Raw genomic sequence first — 24,723 nt, forward strand, 5'->3', positions numbered from 1 at the left:
TTTATAAAGCTTGACTTCAAGCATTAGATTTTTTCCCTTCTGATTCTTTCTTTATACAGTAAGGCAGCCTTTAATCCAAATTTTTTGATAGAAACTCATGGATTCAGCCCATTTATTTTTTATTTAAATGTTTTAAGAGATTACACAAGTTTACGCCTTAACATATTCTGTACTAAATTCAGATTTCATTTTAAAACAGGTTTATTTTTAAAAAGAAAAAAATCATAATTTAAACAAAGTAAGAAAATCTAATTTAAACTTAAAAAAAATCAGATTTTTTTATACTCCCTCCCCTACCCCCCAAAAAATCATTGATTTTTATCCACCCCCTAGGATCCTATATCGTGAATCCTAGTCCTAGGCTTTAATCATAGGACATTGTATGCTTCATGATTACTTATATAGCAACCAAAGCCTGCTTGTCCTTTCTAGGGAAAATATGAGGACAAGGTCCCAGACCAGATGAGCAATACAAGATCTTTAAATAATAAGATTCCTTTCTTACATTTGAAGAAAACAAAGCAACACTGAATTTATGTATAATTGATTGATTTATTTAATTGTTTTTAAATCACTGCAATTGACAGAGAATGTGAGCTCCATGAAATGTACCATACATTCAACAAATATGTATTTAAAGTAATTGATTTCTTAATTCTCTGAGGTGATCACTGCTACAGATAATTCCTTACATATAAAAAGTTCTGTAACTTTGCTTTTAAAGCATCTTTCAAGATGAAGTTCAAGAGAGTTCCTAGCCAAGTATCCCAGCTTTTCAAATGCTCTAAATAGAAAATGACTTTAGACACTAGTCAACTGGCTTCTCTTCCAGCATTTGCAGCTCTGGTATGAAAGAAACATGTTAATTGAGCATACTGTTTTTGGTAGTGACGGTAGACTGTTAAGAATCTGCAGACCAAAGAGTCCCAAAAGAAGAAAGGAAAAACCATGTTCATTTTATCTTCAGTAATACCTGTTACACAAAGCCAAGAGACCTTAGCAGCCATTTAGCTAATACACCCCTGTTTCATACAATAATAGAAAAAAAGACCATCAGTTACAAAAATCTTAGTACTACAAGTTATTAAAAAACCAAACCATTAAAACATGTGAGAAAGTGTTTGCATACGAGTAGAAATACAATCCTCATTGAAGCAGCATACACCAGAGAGGACAGTCATTAAGTTTTTAATTAAAAAGAGAAAAGCCCAGATGTTCTTTTAACACAACGAGAACATTTGAGAAAGGGAGAGGAATAAAACATTCATAGTCTGCCATGCCACATACATTGTCTTTGTAAGGTCACTTCAGGCATAAAAGAGTATGGTGTCAAACAAAAAGCATGGAGTCAAGAGTTTGACCATAGCACTCTATGCCAGGCCCTCAGATTGAACAGCTTTCCTGAGTTTTGGTTTGTGTGTGTAGATTTGCCAGTGGCCTGCGTAGTCCCCTGCAGACACCAAAGACCAGGGCAGGTCCTACCTGTTACTCTGGGATATACCAGTCTCCTATGCACCCAATCTCCTCTGCAGTGCTCGCCACCAAGCCATCCTGAAGGGGGAACATTATCAGCTCAGAGGCTGCTCCATAAAAAACAGAGGCTTAGGGTGCACAAATGCAATACTGTGCTTGGATCATGCCACACCCATACAGCCAAATCCTGACCCCATTGAAGATAATGAGAATTTTGCCAGTGGGGCAGGATTTGGCTCATAGAAGCACAGGACATCACCTCCAAGAAATGCATGGGGAGTGCTATCCCAGCGGTCAAGCCAGCCAGTTTGGGATTTATTTTAGACTGAGAGATTAAGAATTCAGAAACAAGGAAAACCAAAGCACAATAGCAAAGGACAACTTGGTGTCAATTATCCTAAAATAAACATTTCTGATAGATTTTACGGCATTGTGACTACATGCTTTTACTCTTCACAAGAATATGACTACCCCCCATTAAAGATGGTCCATACCTAAAGCATAGTAGAGCCAAATATAGCAGGTTAGTGAGAATACCTGATTGAAAACTGAAGATGTGATATCCCAGACTTGCTGCCTTATTTAAGCTAGTGTATCTTTTTGGAATGTTCTCAGAAAACAAAATGTCTCACTGGAAATCTAGCACTGTCCTAAACACCAGTATCTGCAGGAAGGCAGCATTTATCTGGAAGGAAAGACTGAGTCTCAAAGAAGAAGGCAACACAGACAACTGTTTCTAGGACTCAGTAATCAATCTGTATTCGTCTCCTACAGGTCAAACTAGGCTCATTATGGCAACTGGCTGAAGCCAAAGGGCTTGAAAACAGAACATTAAAACTGTATCCACTTAGCGTTTCCAGAGAAGTGCCAATTCTCAGAAAGGGCACAATGACTAATGTTGGCAAACATACAATTATATACAACTTAGATTATAATATAACATTATATGCCCCTCAGGCCTTCTCACTTTCCTTTCCAGCTACTATCTAGCTTTCTAAAAGTAAACAGCCTGGAAGATCTTGAACAGCAGAAAAACAATTATACTTCTCTTCACACCTATTCCTTTGTAGCATTTGCATGTTTGGCTAACACAAGAAATACCCCAGAACACAAACTGGTGTCACTTGGCAGTCAATAATACTAATGTGAATCTCAATATTCAACTAACCACATTTTTAGAAAGCAGACCCGGCTCTCTAGATTACTGCTTTACTTCTCCCACACAAACTGTTCTCCACTCCAAACCTTAGTAACCCACTTTCATTGACATCTTTATTCCTGCTTTTCCCCAATTTCTCAACCACTGCCTAGAAATTTTTCACTAGTACTCCTGACATGCCCGCCTACTGGCCCCATTCAGCACTGCTGTAGGCATCCCAACAACCCACCCGGAGTCTCTGTCACACACCATCAACGACCCAGTTGTGCACCTCTAATCAGGCAGGGCCCCATTCTGTTCCTGAAAGCAGCTGCTTCAAAGCAAGACTACTTAGTTATGTTAGACTTCCTCTCCCCCTCCCCTTAAATTCTCTCTTCATCCCACCTGGTAACTAGCTATGTCTAGTTTAGATTTGGCCGTAGCTTCAGCCACACCATAACCTCCCTGAAACTATCCCTCACCTTGATCTAGTCACTGCCACACTGATCCAGCAGTGTGAGTGGGTGCCCACACAGTACATTTATGTTTTATACTGGCTATTATTGGTTTACTTTAGATTGTTCACCATCCCTTCTCAGACCCTGTACGCCTGCCCACCTTCCTGATCCACTGCACCCAACCTTTTTGAAACTTTGACAGTGTCTTCATACATCACTGAAATATTTAACTCTGATATTCCAAACTTACTTCCAAAGTACACACTTTATATAAATAGGTAAAAGCTTCAGATAAAATATTCGATCATCTCTGTGGTTTAACATTTCTTTAAATAGCATTAAAAACACAAACATCCAGCCCTTGCAATTGTACGTACAAACATACATACACACACACGTGAATTTATAAGGCTCATAGGTAAGTATGCAAAAAATAAACAGACTATCCATCCCCCACCCCACTCCCAGAAAAACAAATTCCATACAATGAATCTGAAACCAAACAGAAGCAAACCATTAAAAATACCAAACTTCTTATGTTTTCAAGCATTCTTCTCTCTTGATTTCAACTCATCAAAATAGTACAGTATTTACAAGTGGAAGGAAAAGCTGCACAGGCAGACTTCACAACACTGTTGACCTGTAGCCATCTCCACCATGTGCTTCAGAGTGCCTTTGTACTGGCTGGGTGTGCAGTGTGCAATGCTGGCTTTTGAGGGTAGTAGCTGTAGAAGTAAACCTGTAGCAGGATGGCCATGTCCACAAAGACCTGGAGCAGGCCACAAATGGAGAACTGGAAAGGAGCCTGGTTCAGGATAAAGTAAACAGTCTTGAAGGTATCGCCACTGGTCCACATCAGCACCATCTTGACACTACAAAAAGGGACAAAATAGAAGAATTAAAGAGGGTATGACTTAGGAACCTCTTGGGGCTAACTGGGAGAGGGAGAGTGAGAGAGAGAGAGAGAGAGAGTGAGTGTAGAGTTTTCCCAGGATCCCCTGGGCCAGATGTATGCATATTCAGTTGACCAAAAGGTGACATGTGAATTCTCTACCAAGAGCCCCCTGGTCATCATAATCCTTGCAAAACGTATATACGATCATTTGTTTAAGGAATTCTGTATCTGTTTTATGAACGGAGGGTCACAGCCAGGCTGGCTGGCAAATGCTGCAAAGACCTGGGGTGAGCTAAATTTCATTAGACAGGAACATATCTTATTAGTTAAGTCTAGGCTCTAGAGTGCAGGTTACATGTACATTAAAATTGTAACAATTTTTTTCCCCAATACTTTTACTTACCATTTCTCAAATTTTTATTCTTTGTTAAATACATTTATACTTCTTTTCACTATAAACATATCTAAGTGATCTAAGGTGTGACTGGTAAGGGAGACACTTGGGAGAACTCATGGGTTGTAGCAATAGCCATGCTCAACTGCAGGGGGACAGCAGAGCCTCTGTAGGCTAAGAAGGAAGAGCTTGTGGTGCCCCTGACAGGTGGCGTCAGGGAGCTGACATCCGACAGGCACAGACAAGGCTTCCTCTTGCTAAAAAGGCAGGTGATAGCAAGGGGTCTCACAACCCTAGGAAGTATTACAGATGGAAAGAACTGGAACTTTGATATAGGTTTAGCTTTACCAGACCATGACAGCATTGATCTACCTATATGAACAGTTGTCAATACCTGATGCTGCAGCGAAAGGCTACCACCAAGTCCACACAACACTCTTAATCAAATCAAGCAGCGCTCTAAGTAGGGGTGGGTAATTGCTTCCTGACCCCCTAAAGCCTACAATTTTGTTATCTTAGTACCTACAGACATGAATGCCAGTGGCCAAGTAGTTATCTAACTCCTTTTAAAAATCACGCTGTGATATCTGACTTGATGACATCCTATGAAAATAAATTACATTTATGTGCAGCATAATCAATGTAAGTAATATGGTGAACATCAAACAGACTTCAAATATCTTTTCACTGCAACACTTACGGCCTCCTGTGAGTGTCTCTGTCTCTCTCTCTCTCTCACACACACCCTCTAGTCACTCTAAATAAACACTTATGCGAAGAACTGATTTCTTGTACATCATACCATGCAATGTGTGCTCCAGAGTCAAAAATAAGTAGTCCAACAGTACACACAAAGAAAACAATGAATGTATCTACAGCGGTTTATAGCAAGGTTAAAAGTCCGTCAAGAAGGTTTGCTCCCATGGTTTATACCTGTGCCAATGCCCAAACTTTAATACCCATCATTCCTCCCTTTCCTACTTTCATTTTGCTGCATCTTTAGTGTTTCCCTGCTTTCCCCTAACCTCCAGTGCATTTCTAGTCCTCCCATTCAAGGTTCAGGAGAAAGTATGGGGAACAGAAATAGATTTTAAAACATAAAATACATAAGGTTTTTCTTGACTGTCAGTGTTGAGGGCACGACAAGGATGTGAACAGTCAGTTTCTGAAAGCTGGTTACGGGCTTCATAGATTATAACTGGAGAGCTTTTTAAAAGGGCAGATAAGCAATACTAAATAAAAGCTTTGCAGTTCACAGTTACATTATCATAAATATTATGCAGCCCATAGATGAAATGTCAGAATTATGACTGATTGAGTTTTGCCAGACTTGATTGTAATTCATCAAACGTAACTGTGCACACACAAGAAAAGGATTAGGGCCCAATGTTCATTTCCTAAACATTCAAAGGGGAGGAGGGGAAATCAAGATCGATCAATTTGTATTTTGGATACAAATATATACTAATATGGACTAAATCTTGCATTCCATACTCTAGTCCTTACTGTAACAGGGGCCAAGGGAGTCACACAATACTGACCCATCACGTAACAGGAATCTAAGCCTTTTGCAACATTTATACCCCATGTTAGGTGACTGGGATCATAAAGTAAAGATCAGTAACAATCTACATATTATGAAGCCACCAAGGGATTTCATGTGTGAAGCTGCACATATGATTCAATACATAATAATAATTGACTAGTTCAGTCTCAAATTATATACAAACAACAAGAAGAAATAGATTCGGTAAGCCTAGTTCAATCCTCCTCGTTCAGTGAAAGAAAGCACAGTCCTTCGGTGTAACAAACACCGCCAGCCACGGGAATGAGCCAAGCTACAGAACATTTTTTAGATAGTTACACAGGCAGATTTTTTTAAAACAGAAACAAATCTGAACGGCTTGAATACATAAGACAGGAGTGCAATAAATTAGGATAGTTCATTTGCAGGCAGCTGAAATGACTCGATGATACTAAGCCATGGATGTTTGCTATGCTGATTTAATTGTGAATCTGTCATTTTACAATTTTGTTTGTCTGTTCAATAAAAACCATCCCATGCTAAACAAGTGTGTGTCTGGCCTGCCGTGTCTGGCAAAATGATATGTTAACAGTTTGGATAAATCCAATTAAAAGATGCCCCATAGATTTTAAGTAGGAGTCTAACATCCAAAGGACAAAACCTGGGACTTCCTTTTTTGTTTTTTCTTGCTGAATATCTGGCAAAGTCAAAGTCAGAAAAGGGGGCTATTTAAAAATATCCCAGATTGTTGCTACTCAAGTGAGTGGGGTGTTTTCAGGGGAAACATACATCATCAGCAGTCTATAAACCATGAGGGAGTTTAGTCTCCTGGAGAGAGAGCTATAGCCAAAGGCGAAAAACTTTTGGATAAACACAACGTAGTGGTTTATGAGCAAAGCGCATGCTGCAATGGCAAAGCAGATCTAAGTCACGTGAGCCATGATGTACAGACAAACCAGACTCTGAACTTTCATTAGGAAATATTTTATGATCTTGTTGTTGGCAATGCTGGTTTACAAATTTGGTGTGTGATCCTGCATTCCTTGCACATTTAGGAGCCCCAGTGACTTCAATGGGAATTTCAGATGCTCAAGGAAAGTAGGATTGTGCCTGTGATGTTTTCCAAGTCACACTCCAACACTCAGTGTTCAGAAGAACACCAAAGTAATTCAGTTGCATATATACAAGAAGATTGACATGAAATGGAATATAGCTTAAAAGTTAACAAATGTCAGACAACAAACAATTTACATTAGTTGGGGCATAACATCAGGAGAAAATCTGCAAATTAATCCTGGGTTTCTGGTTTAAAAAAAACTGCTGTGAAAAAAATTATTAAAAGAAAGCAAGCAAATAATTGCGACAAACCTAATTTCACAAATGCATCTAGGCGAGTGGTTCTCAAACTTTTGTACTGGTGACTCCTTTCATGTAGCAAGCCTCTGAGTGTGACCCCCCCACCCCCCGCCCAAATTAAAAACACTTTTTTATATATTTAACACCATTATAAATGCTGGAGGCAAAGCGGGGTTTGGGGTGGGTCCCGAACCCCCTGATCTAGGCCATAGGGCCAAGGAAATAACCAGGCCACCCTGCACACATTAGTGACCATATAAGTTCTCCCTGCTGTCACACCCCTATATTTACAATATTACAGATGTGCTGGTAGCACCACTTATTGTTAAAGTTGCCTAATACTTTCCACTTTAGCACCACCCCTGTTCTCAGTAGATTTTGACTTTACCAAACTGTAACCATCTGGGGGGCAATTTTCCATGCAGGATGTCTGCCTCAGGTTGAATGTTTTTTGGAAAATTTCAGCTACAACAGTTTAGCCATTTCTGAGAACAAGGTTAGATGCAAATACATTATTTTGCCCAGTTGGCTGGGTGGGTGGGTGGATGACATAGGTCATATGAGGAGCTGGGGGCAGGGGCAAGGGACACTGGGACTAGCTGGCAAGGAGATTGGGAGTAGGAACCAATGTGGGATAGATAGAAGGGAACAGAAGGAGGAAGGAAAATCTGACAAGGAGCTGAGGTGTGGCTGGTCAGAGAGACTGGGACAAGGACCAGGGAGGGGAAAACGGAGATTGGATGAGGAGTTTGAGGAGGGAGACTAGAATGGGGAGTCAATGAGATGTGGGGAGAGAACACACAGATCAGATGAGGAGCCAGAGGGGACTAGGAGTTGGGAGGGAAGCGTCTGGAAGCGGGGGGAAGGAGGAGACTGGGACTCAGTACATCCAGAGGGAGATATGAAGACTAGCTGGGCAAGGAAACTGGGACTGGAATGAGAAGCCTGAGGAGTGGAGACCGAGACCATGGGACTGGATAGGCAAGGAGCCAGGATGAGAAAGAGAGAGAATGAGGATAGGGATAGGTTGGAGGGGATGGGGAAGAAGGAGCCATGCTTGTAGGGAATGGGCAGAAGAGTCTGTGACTGCTAGAGCACATTCTGGAAAGTAACCCAAGATCCCTTAGTGTCTCAATTACTCTGCTGTCAGCAAATATCTGTGAAAAAAGTCTCTCTCATCCCCCTTTAGTACCGGTCCACGTGGAGGACAACAACCTACTGCTGCTATCAGTTATACTGTTAGCTCAAGTGGAAGAGATCCATGCAATGGATCAAAGGGTTCCAATCATGCTGATGACCCATGTGGGTGTCAATATGATGCCACATGGAGTTGCTGTTTTTTCCTGTGGAAAACAGTATGTGATCATGTAAGTAAAGAGAACAGGAGTACTTTTGGCACCTTAGAGACTAACAGATTTATTAGAGCATAAGCTTTTGTGGACTACAGCCCACTTCATCGGATGCATATAGAAGAATGCATCCGAAGAAGTGGGCTGTAGTCCATGAAAGCTTATGCTCTAATAAATCTGTTAGTCTCTAAGGTGCCAAAAGTACTCCTATTCTTTTTGCGGATACAGACTAACACGGCTGCTACTCTGAAACCTGTAAGTAAAGACTGTATCATAATGCATAGGCACAAGGGGGCCGAATTAGGGTTGAACAGTTAAAAGTTAGGAAAGGCCAGAATGCAGGTTGAGTGCTTGACTTTGAAACCTCAATAATGTTCTTTTAACACAGCTGTGTGGGGGTAATTATTCTACTTGCTGCACACAGTGCTTCCATTCAAAGTAATGGGAGTTTCTGTGTGCATCGAGAGGAATCAAAACTTTGCATCCTCATGTATTAAGTCATTTCAGGATTTCACCTGGGATCAGAAAAGGAAGCTTTCGTATGTACACTCTGAACTTTGCCCACTAGCCCTCTGAAGCGGAGGAGAATTCTATTCCAGCTCTATGCCCAGCTATTTTTTACATTTATTCTTATTGCTGAAAAGGAGAAATCTTGGATAGATTGCTTCTTGTCTGCCTGGGAGGAAGAAAGGAGCAGAGTGTCTTGTCAGATAGGGAGGCTTTCACTGAACAATTTTATTTATTTTTGGGTGCTTGTCTGAGTGGTTATTCTACAGACCTTTTCCATTCAGGGAAGAAGAAGAAGATGCCAAGTGCCACAAACCAGTCCTTTCTTGCAAGAATACCTGAGGCACATACAAACAAGCAAGAAGTATGCCAAGGAGACCACCTGCCAGAACCAAGGATGTTTACATACAAGCTGCAAAAGCTCACTTCCAACATTCACAGAAGCCATATTTCAAATTTCAAGTTCTGATGCTTGAGTTTTTCCAAAACTAAGCAACCCAACTATTAACAAAGCTGCACTCTGTGGTATCCACAACAACAACAAAAAACATTCAGCTTTAAATCTTCTCCTATCGTTACCATCAGTGCTGGCTCCAGGCACCAGCCCAGCAAGCAGGTGCTTGGGGCAGCACGTTGGGCTGTTCAGCGGCGGGTCCCTCTTGGAGGGAAGCACCTGCGGCCGAATTCCTGCTGAAGAAGAAAGTGGCGCGGTAGAGCTGCCCAGATTGCCGATCACAATTGCAATCGCGGCTTTTTTTTTTTTTTTTCCCCGCCGCTTGGGGCAGCAAAAACCCTGGAGCCGGTCCTGGTTACTATAACGTTTGAAAGCTGGACTGGAGAAGTTTAAACTGCAGGGTAGGCCCTGATCTGCACAACCAGCAGAGAGACCGTCAAATAGAAAAGTGTTATGACCATACTGCTCCAAGACAAAGAAAACTGTCATGTTAGTTAGGGGTAGGAGGGAGAAAGAGACAGAAAAAGAGGCATGAGCCATGCCACAGCATGATTGGTTAACTAGAAAGAGATAAATGGCAACATTTCTGCAACAATAGGTATGCCCAGTGAAGAGGAGGAAGCGGCAAGAGTTGCTCAGAAATAGATGGTGTTGCCAGAGGCTGAAGCCGATTTGCAACAAAAATAGCACTTCCCACCAATGTAAATCACTACTGCGGTATCCAGTGCCGACAAAGCTCCCAAAACAAGCGGCTTTCTTACAAGTGATCTTGTTACAGGGAATTGCTAAGTTAATAACAGTCAGTTAATGTCAAGTCTCCATAAAATTTGAATTGACCATAAACGAGGGAATCTGTTGGAAATTTTTCTGTTGTGATTTACTCTTAAAAACATTAAAGGATAACTACTTATTATGCTATTGAAATAATTCTCAGAAGAACATCATGTGCTTTTATCACTCGATAGACATTAGAAATCTCTCTTTCCACAGGTACTGCCAAATACTAATTTAATATGCTAACATAAAAGAAATCCCCGAGACAGTGCAGTTCTGCACCAGTGACAGCATATTTCATATAGATTGTAATACAATTTACTTTGCTAAAAAACAGAACCAAGCAATAGTTTTTATTTTTAGTTTGTTGTAGTATTGTGTGTGCTAATACTGCAATTTGAAGTTATATGAATTACAGAAACTGGAGTTGGAAAATATCTATTGGCTCACCTTGTCTATACACCCAGCCAATAAAGGAGTGTTCTGTAGAAAGCTTTTTCCATACCCCTGAATAGTTTTAAGTATCCTAAAGGGAAACCTTTCCACTGCTTCACTTGGGAGGCTATTCCACAGTCTGTCTCAGTGGTTCTCAAGCTATTTACCATTCTGGGCTGCATATGCAACTCTCTCTGTGTTATGTGGGCCACATCCAAACAATATATATATTACCTGTATGGCCCTGAGGATGTCACATGGGCCTCAGCTGTGTGCTGATTGGGCTGCAAGCAGCCCACGGGTTGAGAACCTCTCACTATTTGGAAATTTTCTCCAATATTTGGGCTCAGAACTCCTTATTCAGGCAGCACACGCACAGAACTTAATCTTCACCCTTTCTTCACTCCATCTAGCCATAGCCTGATTGCATGTTCTTGCATGATTCTTCCTTTCTAGTACACCATTCTGCTTTTACCCTCAATTCTTTGAGCATTCTCTTGTTCGTTACACCTTTCTTACTCTGCCTACCAAAAGAAACAAGAACTTCTAAATAAAGTTAAGGCACAAAACCCTGTTCCCTCTCTCTGCCCCCAAGTCATTATTAGCCTTAAAATTTGATGCAACAATACATCAAACTAGCTGTCACTTACAAAGCAGCACATAGGCAGAATCACAGTCTGCAGAACTTTGGTTGGTACTTGGCACAAACCTACACAAAAGGAAAGATCTAACAGTCCTTGTTTTTATTTGTTCCATGGATTTTCTCATATCAGCATTAACACTCTGCATATGTAGGTAATTTAACACACAAAACCAAAAATATCCTACAGCTGGAGGATGTGAAGAGGATCAGACATTAGACAATGACTTCCGTTGTGAAATTCCACAGTGACTTGACCACACATGCCAGCAAACTTCAATAAAAATAGCAGCTACGTCTTGCCGGACTGTAATTACATCTGTGGTATAGTTATGAGCATAGTGCTAATTTTATTCAGTGGCCAGCCAAGGGACCCAGAGTCCTAAAGTTTATTTCAAATAACTGGAAGATGGATACAATTTATCCAACTTTATCCGCTTAAAAAGTTATTCGCTGCCCTCTCAAACCTGTGAAAACTATTTAAAATCAACAAAATTTCTGTGACTTTCAACTTTCTCATCAACTTTTGTGAGAATTAGGTTATGTCTACACTAGGACTTTTGTTGGTCAGAGGTGTGACTGACATAAGTTTCACCAACAAAAGCGCCTGTATGGATAGCACAATGTCAGCAGGAGAGTGTCTCCCTCTGACCTAGCTACTGCCGCTTGTTGAGGGTGGTTTAATTATCTGCTGTCCACATAGAGAAGCTACATGGGAGACCTTACAACAGCACAGCTGCAGTAGTACAGCTGTGCCGTTATAAGGTCTGTACTGTAGACATAGCCTTAGACTAGCGCCTTCCCTCTGATATAGTCTCAAAGTGCTTTACAACCATTAACAAAAAACACTTTGAAGTAGGCAAATAGTAGGTCAGGTGAACACAGGAAAACCTTTGATTGTAGACTAAACTCATACCAACAAAAAAAAGCAATATTGTCCATATAACTTATACCAGTTCAGCAAGCAAAATAATACTGGCAAAAACATGTTGAGGTTGGTATAACCATGTCTACTCTAGGTCTTTGCAGGTACAGAAATAATCAGGCCTGGTGTACCCTACAAAGTTTTGTTGGCAAAATTTGCTTTTTGTTAACACAGATTTGCATGTGTCCACACCCAAATCTAATTCCTGTCTGCAAAACCCAGACTTTCTGTTACCAAAATAAAACCTTCTTGAACAACAGAAGTCCTCTGATGACACTCCCACTGGCAAAATGCCAGCGTGAATATTGCATTAGTCTCACCTTACATATAGAGAAATTGAGGGTCTGGAGGTTAAGTGACTAGCCCAATATCATGCAGAAAGTCTGGTTAGGCACACAATAAAACCCCAGATTTTCTGAGTGAGTCCTGTACTGTGATCACAGGATCACCCTGGGATCAGTTACTGAACCAGTTCGCAAATCTTGAACAATTAGGAAACATTTTAAGATCAATAGTTAGCAAAAGTTGTGCTATGTAATTAATAGCTTATATTTGCACATTTAAGGTGAAATCCTGACTCTATTGGTGTCACTGGAAGCTTTGCCATCAACTTCAATATGGCCAGGATTTCACTCTAAGGGAAGAGTTCTTTTGAAAACTAACTCCCTATATAAAATCATACAATTCATAAGCAATTAATTAAACTTGCACATTTCCTTCTCCTCTTCTAGAAATAATGGTCTTGTGGTAAAGGCACAGCATGGATTTTGGCAATGCTGCATTCAAACCCTGTCTCTGCCACACACATTCCCATGTGTCTTTGAGAAAGTCATTTAATAGCTCAGTGCCTCAGTTCCACATCTGTAAAAAACGATACTATTTCTCCTTATGATGGGGTACTAGGAGGATACCATCAGTAATATTTGCTAGATGCACAGATTCTTCAGGAATAGGGGCCATAAAAAGTCGATCCGTGAATAAATTTCAGCACTGCCCCTGTTTTGAAAAATATTTTCTAACCATCTTTTTCAGCTGCTAACTGTTGCAATCTGTTTACATTAACATATTTGGAGCAAGACACAGCTTTCACAGTTGGTTCCAACATCCTCACTTTGGAAAACGTTCAGCTCATATTTTCAGGCTCTGAAAAGCAACTCTTCTATATCAGGTCTCCTTACAGAAATATCAAGTGTACACACTAGTAGCATTTCTGCCAGAGAGACTGACCCGGCTTTAACACAGAAACAAAGGCAGAAGACCATGAAATCTGAATGCTATGCTATTTTTAAAAGTGCAAGAAAAAATATACATGAATAGAGCATTTATCCCCAACTTTTTTAAAAAGTGTCAGTACTGATGCACGACCATCAAGAGCCATATTTCCAAAGAGCCATATTTCCATATTTCATCTGGAAGTCAAGTTTGCACACACCAATACAGGCTATTTGTATGAGGACATATCTAGAGCATTTTTGCAGGCCCAGCAGAGTATATTGTGCACAACCAGTTGAGAAATCTAAGTTTGATACTCCACGCCTAGGTGCCAAGCCTCTAGAGTGCCTTATGTCATTTAGTAGCGATTTGTCTGACACTGGAGTGGCACTGACAATTTCCAGAGGGAGCCATATGTCCAGCCCTTGACAGAAGAACATTTAACAGGAACTTGAGGGAGGAGAAAAATCAAAAGCTTATTTTGGAACTTCAGAGTTCAGCTGAAACTAGATCCGTGAGTAATGGATAGCATAGTGTGGGGGTTTGGAATAGAGCGACCAGACAGCAAATGTGAAAAATCGGGACAGGGGGTGGAGGGGTAATAGGAGCCTATATAAGAAAAAGACCCCAAAATCGGGACTGTCCCTATAAAATCGGGACATCTGGTCACATTAGTTTGGAAGATCCAGCTATTTGAAAACCCCTGCAACTCTTAGGAACAACAGGGTTTATTGAGAAAGATGTTCCAGAATGAATGCTGCATTCTGCTTGTTCAGCAAAAAAATTCCGAGATATGCACTCCAAGGTAGTTGTGTCAGATGTTTATTTTATATTTCTTTTATGCAGCCACAAAACACAAATGGAAAAAAAAAAAAAAAAGAAAATAATTATGAAAAAGGAGTTAAGCCAATACATTACAGCTACTCAGATACACAAATACTTTCCCATGATTTTCAAGTGAGTGTCTTTATTAATTATTATTTCTACTCCTATCACCACCACCTATGGTGGGCTGTTGCAAGGGGGTTCAGCACTATTTGATAGTGTACTAATTCAAGGTAAAATTTTCCTCTGAAAAATGCAGATTCAGGTTTGTGAATTCATGATGAATTTGCTGAATTGTTTTGGTCAAAAAACCTAAAAAATCCTCCCTCCTCCAAAGAAATCAAAATATTGTATTTCAACATTTACTTCAATTTTACATTTTTTTTCCATTTAAAAAAATAAAGCTCAAAAACAAAATGAAACATTTTGTTCAGGATGAACAAAACGCTTTGTTCCACCATAACTAAATAAATAAACAAACCAATTAAAGACTTTTCGGTTTGGCAAAAGTTTTTCTTGATTTGTCAGTACAGCCAGTAAACTGAAAAATCAATTATTCACACAGCTCTGTGGTGTACACATAAAAACACAGATTGGGTAACGAGTCTACAGTGGACTGTTCATATAACAAAATGTCCCAGATTTAATTAATTTTGCTCGTACAGTATATAGAACACTCCTACATAATATTAATTTTTAAATATCTTACTTTTTTACCACGTGCTCTTAAGTGATTGCCCCATTGTATAAAAGACAGGTGTTACAGTCTATGGAGGTGAAGGATCTTTGACGCAGTATGTTGCAAAGGCTCCTTTGGGAGCTGTAATAATAGATGCTATTTTGTAGAACAACTTGAAATCATTGATTGAAAGTTGCTGTACAAGTGTAACCAATGAGCCTCAACACCCCAGTGAAACAGATCAACATTATACCCATTTCACAAATAGGTAAACTAAGGCACAGAGTGGCTATTTATCCAAGGGCCACACAGAGTCAGTGGCAGCTCCAGGGACAGAATTCTTTCCTGTGAGTTGCTTCCTGACTTTAGTGATTAGAGCGTAAATGACTGTGACTTGTCCAGACAGCCTCCTGCACACTCCCCTCTGAAGTGCAATGCAGAGAGGTACATTTTCAACTATTAATAATTTGGCCACTTTTTATGGGGATAAATAATGCAAAAGAAACACCCAAATCCAAGAACATTCTAATTATTTGAGTCTGCAATCCTAACTTGAAGCATAAGGCATTTAAAGATTTTAATAAAAAAGAAAGTAACCCGCTCTTGAGCCCAAGCTTTGTATCCCCAGGCTCAAACACATTATTACACAGATTTTTAACAATTCCCCTCCCCCCCTAAAAAACCCAGAGAATTATAGTAGGAAATTTTGTTAGGCCCATCAGCCACTTTAAGTGAGGTCATTTTAATACATGTGTGCCTTCGTTTTATTATGATAACCCAATGAACAGTCGGCCCATGTTTTAATATTGTAATGATTTAAAACTGCAATTGCTGCTGAGGTCAACATATACAAAGTACAGCTGGATCTCTAGGTCTAGCTTTAATATTTCCTATGCTGTCTTGAACCAGTAGTCTTAAGTAGCTCCATAAAAAAGCTGGTCTCTCATGGAGCACAATCTAAGAATATCATTATAGTCATTTACTTTTCATGCATCAGTCACATCCTTCAGCTAAATGTTTTTGTACATTTTAAGAAAACATTGGAGAAATACAATTCCCAAACACAACTGTGTGTAGAATAGGAGCGAAAACACAGGGGCCAAGTTTAAGACTCCTTTCCAATCACCTAACAATCTGGAAATAAGATTAGATTTTTACCTGAAATGAGTTTCACCTGCTCCTTGAAACCTTTGTGATTACATGGCAATAATAAATACAACTGCACTTACCAAAAAACACTTGCAAACTGGCAGTAAAGAGGACATAAACCAGGACAGAGGAAAGATCTTTATGCAAAACAGATTTTAAGTGTTTAAAAATGGAACTCAGTACCTAAAAAAAAAAAAAACCCCAATCTGTAGCAGCAGCAGCAACACACAGCAAGTTTATACCCTTTCCTGTGGTAAAACCCAAAGTTCCCAATTTTAAATTGAAATCAGAAGAGAGTTTTGTCACAAGATACCAAGCCAGGGAATGATCATTAAGCAAATTATTGTTACTGAATATTTATTTGCATTATAGTAGCACCCAAACGGCCCAATCAGTGCTGGGCTCTCCACAAAAATCAGAAAAAGGAGTCCCTGTTGCAGATGTAACAACATATATTTATGATTGAAAGAAAAAAAAAATCAAACTATCAAAGCAAAATACTAATAACTTCTCCATGTAGTAACCAAATATGTATCTGAAGGTTCAGCATTAGCAGCCATAGTAACTGGAGATAGATAAGACCTGCTAGGCTGTAGAACATCCTCCTACTAATAATGCATGGTTGCTCCCTACAATCTATTTTTAGGGGCTTATCCAGTCTAGGATAAAAGTGTCGGAAGGGATGGGGCTTCCACTACTACCCTTAAAAGACTATTCCACAATGTAGCAGATCTATGTCAGGAAGGTTTTTTTTGACAATTAGCTTATATTCCCCTTTACTTAAACAATGTATTTCATTCCTTACTCCAAGTTATAACCCCTAGCACTATGCTAAAACAATTCCTCTCCATCCCTGCCTTTCACACCCTTCAGATATCTGTAGACTTATGCTACCCCCTCTCCCAAGCTGTCACTGAGCTAAGCATTTTTTTTTTTTCACCTTTCATCAGTAAGTCAGTCCCTCCAGCGCCTTCATCATTTTTGTTGCTCTTTCCTGAATTCCTTTACAGTTTATCTACAACTTTCTGGTAATGAGGAGCCAAAACTGACTGAAATATTCTATCTGCAGTCTTACTCACACAAGTAGGTGCATTGACCATTGGCAGAACAAGCAAGGTTTGTAAAATATGCATTGGTATTTGTAGGCTCATAAAGCCACCCTTGTTTCAGAATTCCAGAGTTTCTTAAGTACTGGGGGAAGAAGGAACTCTTTAAAAGCCAAACCGTTTTTTACTAGCCCTCCATTATAAGCCCAGTTTTGACCAACTCCTCCTATAACTTAGCTAAACCACACAAAAGTTTTTATGTGACCTACCAGCTGGGAACATTTTGACCAAATCTAACATGCATCGGGTCTGGCATATTTATGATGTGTGAGTGACAAGAATAAGAGGCCTTTACTTTTCCAAAAATCTCAAGCCATTTTTGGGGACAAGCACCTCTCAGAAGAGAGTTTTGGGCTAGAAACTCAAAGTTTGGTTTTATTTATCTGTGTTCTATAGAAGCCTTTGAATATTTGGGAAGGTTGGCTGCTTAAGAAAGATGTTATTTGCTATGGATTTCTGAACCAAACCCCCAAACCGTTCTTAAGGTTCTCACTGAAGGCAGGCAGAAGTGGAGATATCCCAGGTGTGGAAAGGGCTGCAGTGTAAGAGACAGTTTTGGCAACTAGTGATGTGCTGAAAGTTGGCAGGGAGTTTGTCTACACTACGGAAACTATGCCGGCATAGCCCCATACTAGAGATGCAGCCTATACCCCCAGTGTAGACACAGCTCTGTTCGCATAGCTATGTAGGATTAGGATTTTATATTTGTATTAAAGGTTATAATAATGGATGGTTATAATAACGTAGTATGTATTAATGTATGATTTGATTTCATCCTGCCAGACACCCTTTTTGAATAGCAGAAAGGAATGACCCTCTGGGACACTGATAGAAATGCATCTGACAGACTGCCAGCGTCTGTACTGATGTTAAGGCAGGGACAGACCAGAACAATCCTTATGACTGATTATGGTCACCCTTTTGTTTTAGGATAAGTTATAATGTCTACTATGGTTTCCTATATGTATTACAAATTAGGCACTCTAGTTAAATATACATTTCTTTGTTTGAGGTTTAGTAAGTAAGAGACAGGATCTTGTATTGTGTCCTATATTAAGGAGATTAGAGGAACGCTGAAGGCCTGGGCCCCAATGTGAATTGTTTTGATTATAAGATTTAGGAAGGCTTAATTTACAATGTCTTTTGCTCTCAAAGGTCTCTGTAAAAGACTGTTTATGTAGATGAGGAATGTATGCATCAGGAAAAGATAAGGTGTGAAGGCCATTGTTATAGCCAGATGGTCAAGGAAGGAGTGAAGAGACTTAACGACACCAGAAAACCATCAATACACATCCATAATGAAGGAAGGGCAGATTGACGACCCTGAGGTAAGGCTGGCACCCCTAAAGACAATTGATTTAAATCGAAACAAGGACAGGATGACCCTCTCGGAGGCGTATTGGAATGTTTACATCAAAAGATACCACCAATTAAGGAGTAACAGGCCATAAACTGACACAGCAAAATCCATAGACTTCAATAGAGAAAAAAAAGACTATAAGAACAGGGTGCTTTGCCATGGGACTTTGGGTTCGTCTTGCCACACTCCAGGAGCATCGGATCGCGACTGACAGAGCCTGGCTCCCCTCTGTGACCAATCTGGCTGGCCACTAGATTGATCCAGACTCTGGACTGGTAACATTAACTGGCAGGAGAGAGAGAGAGAGAGAGAGAGAGAGAGTGTGTGTGTGTGTGTGTGAAGCTTATGCTAACTGCTGTATTCTCAATAAATGCAGCGTTTTTGCCTTCTCCCCTATAAAAGATCCCATGTGCTTTGTATAGCAAAACAGTTACACTGGTCAGTGCTAGTCAGTGTTGTGGTTTCCTATACCCCGACCAATGTAGCTATGCTGATGTAACTTTTCAGCGCAGACCAGGCCTCAGTGTGGCGAGAAAAGAGACTGCAGCTCAGGTTGCTAATAGAGGTGGCAGCATGAGAAGAGGATGGTTTCCCATTTCCATGCTGGTTTTTTCTGGAGTCCTCTGTGGCCTCATTGCAGAGCACTGAGAATGTAATTGGAGGGAGGGGGGCAGTGGCAGCAGCATGCAGACATAGAGAAGAGCAATGCAATGACCCCAGCATGGAAGTAGGTGGGCCCATGGCCAATCAGAGGGGGGGCCAGGAGGGCCATTTGGTCTGGGCCTCAAGCTCAAAGGTGGCCTCAAATTTAGACATTTGTTCATTTTTTGGCATTTGATAAGTTTCGCAACTTGTTTTTATGTGGATCCCTATCAGGATCAAAATGTGACACACACACTCAGCTTAGAGCTGCAAATTTAAGCAAATAAGAGATGTGATTTGGTAAAAGACAATTTTTTTGTTAACTGATATAGACTGTCATATTCAAGAGAGTTTAAAATGTTCATAAATATTAATAAAAATATATTGGTTCTGACGGCACAAGATTAGACCATGTGTCATCATTTTTTATTTTTATTATGGCTAGGGGCCTCAAAAGCTGGAAGTGGCCTGGGCCTCTCTAGACCTCTGAGAGGGTCTAGGTGGGCCACAGTTTAGGTATTAAGTTAGGCTGCAGCAGGAAGTTGCAAACGGAGCAGAGCAAGTGGCAGACAAACCACAGATTTTGTTGAAATGGGGGGAAACCTTTGCTCCTTGAAATCAGATTCAGACAGTTTTCTACCAACATCTCTTTAGGGCATACTCTGTGCTCATTTTGCATGCACGGAAAATACAGTAGAGCATGCCCCTTCTGTCAGCCCAATCAGTTTGAATGTGCTGGATATTATTCCTGCTGAAGTGACTCTTTCAGTGGGGCGGGGAGGAACCCAAGCCTACCATATTCAAAGGGTCACTCCCCCTCCACCCTTCCCATTGGTATTAGAACCACAGAGGGTGGCAGGAAGTCACAAATTCAAGCTTCGTCATAGCTCTGAAATTTGGTCTAGGAAATAAACATCTTAAAATAAAGTTAAAAATCCTTTTATGTTAATGTTTTTTTTCCCCCAAGTCTCCCGCAGCTCACCATTTGCTACTATATTTTTTGTAGCCACAGTAAGTTCTATTAAAAGTTTTTCAATGACTGTTGCACCAAACCACTGTTTAACAGAGGGAGATAAATAGTGTACAAAGCCTCTATACTGGAGGATCTCCAAGCATTTCACCAACATTTAATTAAGGTATTATTTCTAGTTTGCAGATGGGGAAAATATATAAAGTACAGGGAGACACTAAAGTCACAGATGGAGTCAATTTAATAGCTGCAATTAGAACCCAGGAATTTCTGTTTCCCAGTCTTGGCGTTCAGAACACTATACCATATCTTCCTTACCACCAACATAAAGGCCATAAACCATGGGATGGGAAGGTACTGCAAGTAAGGGAAATACAAAAAAAAAAAAAAAAGAAAGAAAAACCACACACACCCTAAAACACTACTACTGCCAGATGTATGGAGGCATGAGATGGAAGACAGACTTTTTTTTAAATACATCTATGATTTGGTTGACATTATGGAGCTAGAGTGGGATAATATACATGACTAGACTGTCAACAGAAGTACTTTGAATGAGCAATGAAAGCAATCAACAGATGAAATAGGAGAAGCTCAAAATGCTTAATAGCTATTTTACAATCAGTGTTCACTGAAAAGGACAACTGTAGCCCAGATAATTGGTGCCATAATACCTAACAAGGAAAGGAAAAGGTCACTAGGCAAAATGATGAAGGTACATGTTAAAGAATGCCAGGTTACCATTCACATAGCTGAAATATCAGAAGCACTGACAATTATTTTTGAAGAATCATGGAGAACGCTGGAAGTCCCAGAAGAATGAAAAACGTTAAATGTTAATTATTTGAAGAAGGGTAAAACACACTGAAGGAAATACAGATGCGTACATTTAACCTTAACACCTAGTAAATTACTAGAACAGTTAAAGCAAGCAATTTGTAGGTACTTTGAGGAAAACAAGGTATTAGCCAACATGCGTTAACTTAGGGGATAAAGGAAAAAGACAGCTGATGTCTTTTTGAAGTATCTTGACTTCAATAATGGATCTGAAGGAATTCCACATAAGACACTTATTGTAATAATAGAAGTAGTAAGTAATAAGTAGTAATAATACTCTGCATTTATACAGCAACTTCCGTTCATGCTCATCGTTGAAACCCTGATGTCTCAATTTAACACTGTCTTTTCTCTAGGCCAGCTCCTACCTGTTCTATTGAAAACTGCAGTTCTTTTTCATGCCACTAGTCCATGAACCGTGTTTGTAAATGTTCTTTGGTCCTGAAAGCGTTTGTACTGACTTCAGAGCATTTCTTGTCCTGCCAGGTCAGAAGATTTCAACTCAGTAATCAGAATGATGTGGATTTACATCTTGATTTTTCCACTTCAGCTTTAACTTGTTAGCAGCTGCTGTTTCAAGAATGACTACAGTTAGTGATTAAATTATACCATCACTTGGCAGCTGGGATTCCCATTATATAAAACTAGATTGAAATGGGGAAATTGCCTTGTCTGCATTATAACTGGCTGTCAGGACTGAGATCCCCACTTTGAACTTTAGGGTACAAATGTAGGGGCCTGCATAAAAACTTCTAAGCTTAATTACCAGCTTAGCTCTGGTTCGGCTGCCACCATTTTCAATGGATTCCCTCCCTGGGAAACCTTGAAAAACCTTCACCAAATCCCTGGTGAAAACAAATCCAACCCCTTGGATTTAAAACAAGGGGAAATTAACCATTCCCCTCCTTCCTCCCACCAACTCCTGGTGAATCAAGATCCAAAACCCCTTTGGATCTAAAACAAGGAAAAAATCAATCAGGTTCTTAAAAAGAAGGTTTTTAATTAAAGAAAAAGGTAAAAATCATCTCTGTAAAATCAGTATGGAAATCAACCTTACAGGGTAATCAAACTTAAAGAGCTCAGAGGACTCCCCTCTAGTCTCAGGTTCAAAGTACAGCAAACAAAGAGAAACACTCTAGTAAAAGGTACATTTACAAGTTGAGAAAACAAAGGAAAACTAACACGCCTTGCCTGGCTATTTACTTACAAGTTTGAAATAGGGGAGACTTGCTTAGAAAGATGTGGAGAACCTGGATTGATGTCTGGTCCCTCTCAGTCCCCGAGAACGAACCAACTCCCAAACAAAGAACACAAACAAAAGCCTTCCCCCCCCCAAGATTTGAAAGTATCTTGTCCCCTTATTGGTCCTTTAGGTCAGATGCCAGCCAGGTTACCTGAGCTTCTTAACCCTTTACAGGGAAAAGGATTTTGGAGTCTCTGGCCAGGAGGGATTTATAGTACTGTACACAGGACAGCTATTACCCTTCCCTTTATAGTTATGACACTGGCAAAGTGTTCAATAAACATTTCTGTTCTGTGTTTGGTAAAACGATTATGTTTCATCATTCAATCATCTGGTGATTGAACACTTTCTATTCCAATCATAACTCAGGAGGATGTTAAACAGCAGTTACTAATGTTAAATATTTTTAAATCAGCAGTCCAGATAACCTGTATCCAAGAACCTTAGGAGAGTTGGAAAGGTGCTCACTGGACTGTTAATGTTGATTTTCAATAACTCTTGGAACACTAAGGATGCTCCAGAAGACTGGAAGAAAGCTAATATCGTGCCAATATTTAAAGAGGGTAAGCAGGATGATCTGGAGTCATTGGTGGGACTGCTCCGTAGCACCGCCTGACGTGCCAAACATGGCTCTGCAGGAGCTTCTCGCCTTAGCCCATAAGGTTTTGGCTGCCGGCTTGGAACAGGGTGTCCCAGGCCATAAGCTCGGCTTCCGTCTCTACACAGTCAAATAAAAATAAACTCAGAATTTGGCCATCTGCCCCTTTAAAATATAAATTGAAAGGCACTTAGTTTCAGCACTTGAAGGCAAGGCCCTGACCTGGCCCTGGGGTTCTGGGCCAGCAATGAGGAGCTCCTCCTCTGTCGAGTCTCACCCAACACTCCCCTGATAAGAAACAGACAAGCCTTCCTGACTGGCCTGCCGGCTCCCAACTGGTCTGTGCTGGCCCCAGGGCAGTGCTGGGGAGTGGGGTCTGCGCTGCAGGGAGTGGGGTTGGAGCTGAGTAGAGGGTGCCCTGTCCTCACAGTCAGTCCTGGCCCTGATGCTAGGAGGCTGTATGGCCTCTGGGCCTAGAAAATCTTGTTAGTAACCTAGCCTGAGCAGAGAGATGTCTGGACACCGATGACTCCAGCAAGGGGCAGAGGTGACCTGGTAGACCAAATCACACTTGGGAAAATTATAGGTCTGTTAGCCTGACATTGATACAGGGCAAAATAATGTAACCACTGATATGGGATTTTATTAATAAAGAATGAAAGGAGGGAAAGATAATTAATGCCAAAACATGGGTTTATGGAAAATAGATCCTGTCAAACTAACTTGGTATCTTTTCTTGATAAGATTACAAGTTTGGTCACTAAAGGTAACAGTGTTGATGTAATATACTTAAACTTCTGTAAGACATTTGACTCATGACATTTTGATTAAAAAAACAGAATGATACAAAATGAACATGTCACACATGAAATGGATTAAAAACTGGCTAACTGAATGGTCTCAAAATGCAATTGTAAGCAAGGAATCATCACAATAAAGCACGTTTGTTTTTAATGAGGTCCTGCAGGAATCTGTTCTTGGCCCTATACTTTAACATTTTTATCAATAATCAGAAAATCATCACTAATAATATCTGTAAATGACACAAAGATTAGGAGAGTGATAAATAACAAAGAGGACAGGTCACCGATATAGAGCGATCTGGATTGTTTGGTAAGCTGGGCACAAGCAAACAATATGCATTTTAATATGGCCATGCATCAAGTGATACATCTGGGAGCAAAGAAGGCAGGCCATACTTACAGGGTGGGGGACTCTATCCTAGGAAGCAGTGACTCTTGAAGACTTAGTGGATAATCAGCTGAACTTGAGCTCCTATTACAGTACTGTTTCCAAAAAGGTTAGTGCAATCTTTGGATGTATAAACAGGGGGATTCTCAAATAGGAGGGTAAAGTACCCCTGTATTTGGCACTGATGCGACCACTACTGGAATAGTGTGTCCAGTCCTGGTGTACACAATTCAGGAAGGCTGTTGATAAATTGGAGAGGGTCCAGAGAAGAGCCACAAGAATGATTAAAAGTATTGGAAAAAACACATGCTTTATAGAGAGATTCAAGGAGCTCAATCTATTTAGCTTAAAGAGGTGAAAGGGTGACTTGATCACAATTTATAAAAACATAAATGGGAACAAAAATTTGATAATGAGCTCTTCAATCTAGCAGACAAAGGTGTAACAAGATCCAATGGCTGGAAGGTGAAGCTAGACAAATTCAGAGTGGAAATAAGATGGAAATGTTTAGCACGAAGAGAAACAATTTACCAACTGTTGTGGTGGATTCTCCATCACTGGCACTATTAAAATCAAGATTGGATATTT

The 24,723-nt window shown here is 40.2% G+C and overlaps 1 protein-coding gene across 3 annotated transcripts in view; it reads right to left on the reverse strand.

Moving 5' to 3' along the window:
• Positions 1–295: 295 nt before the first annotated feature.
• Positions 296–24,723, reverse strand: part of SLC66A2 (solute carrier family 66 member 2) — a 97,037-nt gene continuing 72,609 nt past the window's right edge. Inside the window, exon 6 of one of the 3 annotated variants that reach the window (XM_054020056.1) lies at positions 296–3,941. In XM_054020056.1, coding sequence (XP_053876031.1) covers positions 3,734–3,941 — 208 coding nt within the window. In that variant the 3' untranslated portion in view covers positions 296–3,733. The remainder of the gene's footprint in view (positions 3,942–24,723) is intronic. The other 2 variants (XM_054020057.1, XM_054020059.1) reach the window with 2 other exon arrangements.

Source organism: Malaclemys terrapin, chromosome 2 (assembly GCF_027887155.1).
Source record: "Malaclemys terrapin pileata isolate rMalTer1 chromosome 2, rMalTer1.hap1, whole genome shotgun sequence".
Lineage (NCBI taxonomy): Eukaryota > Metazoa > Chordata > Testudines > Emydidae > Malaclemys > Malaclemys terrapin.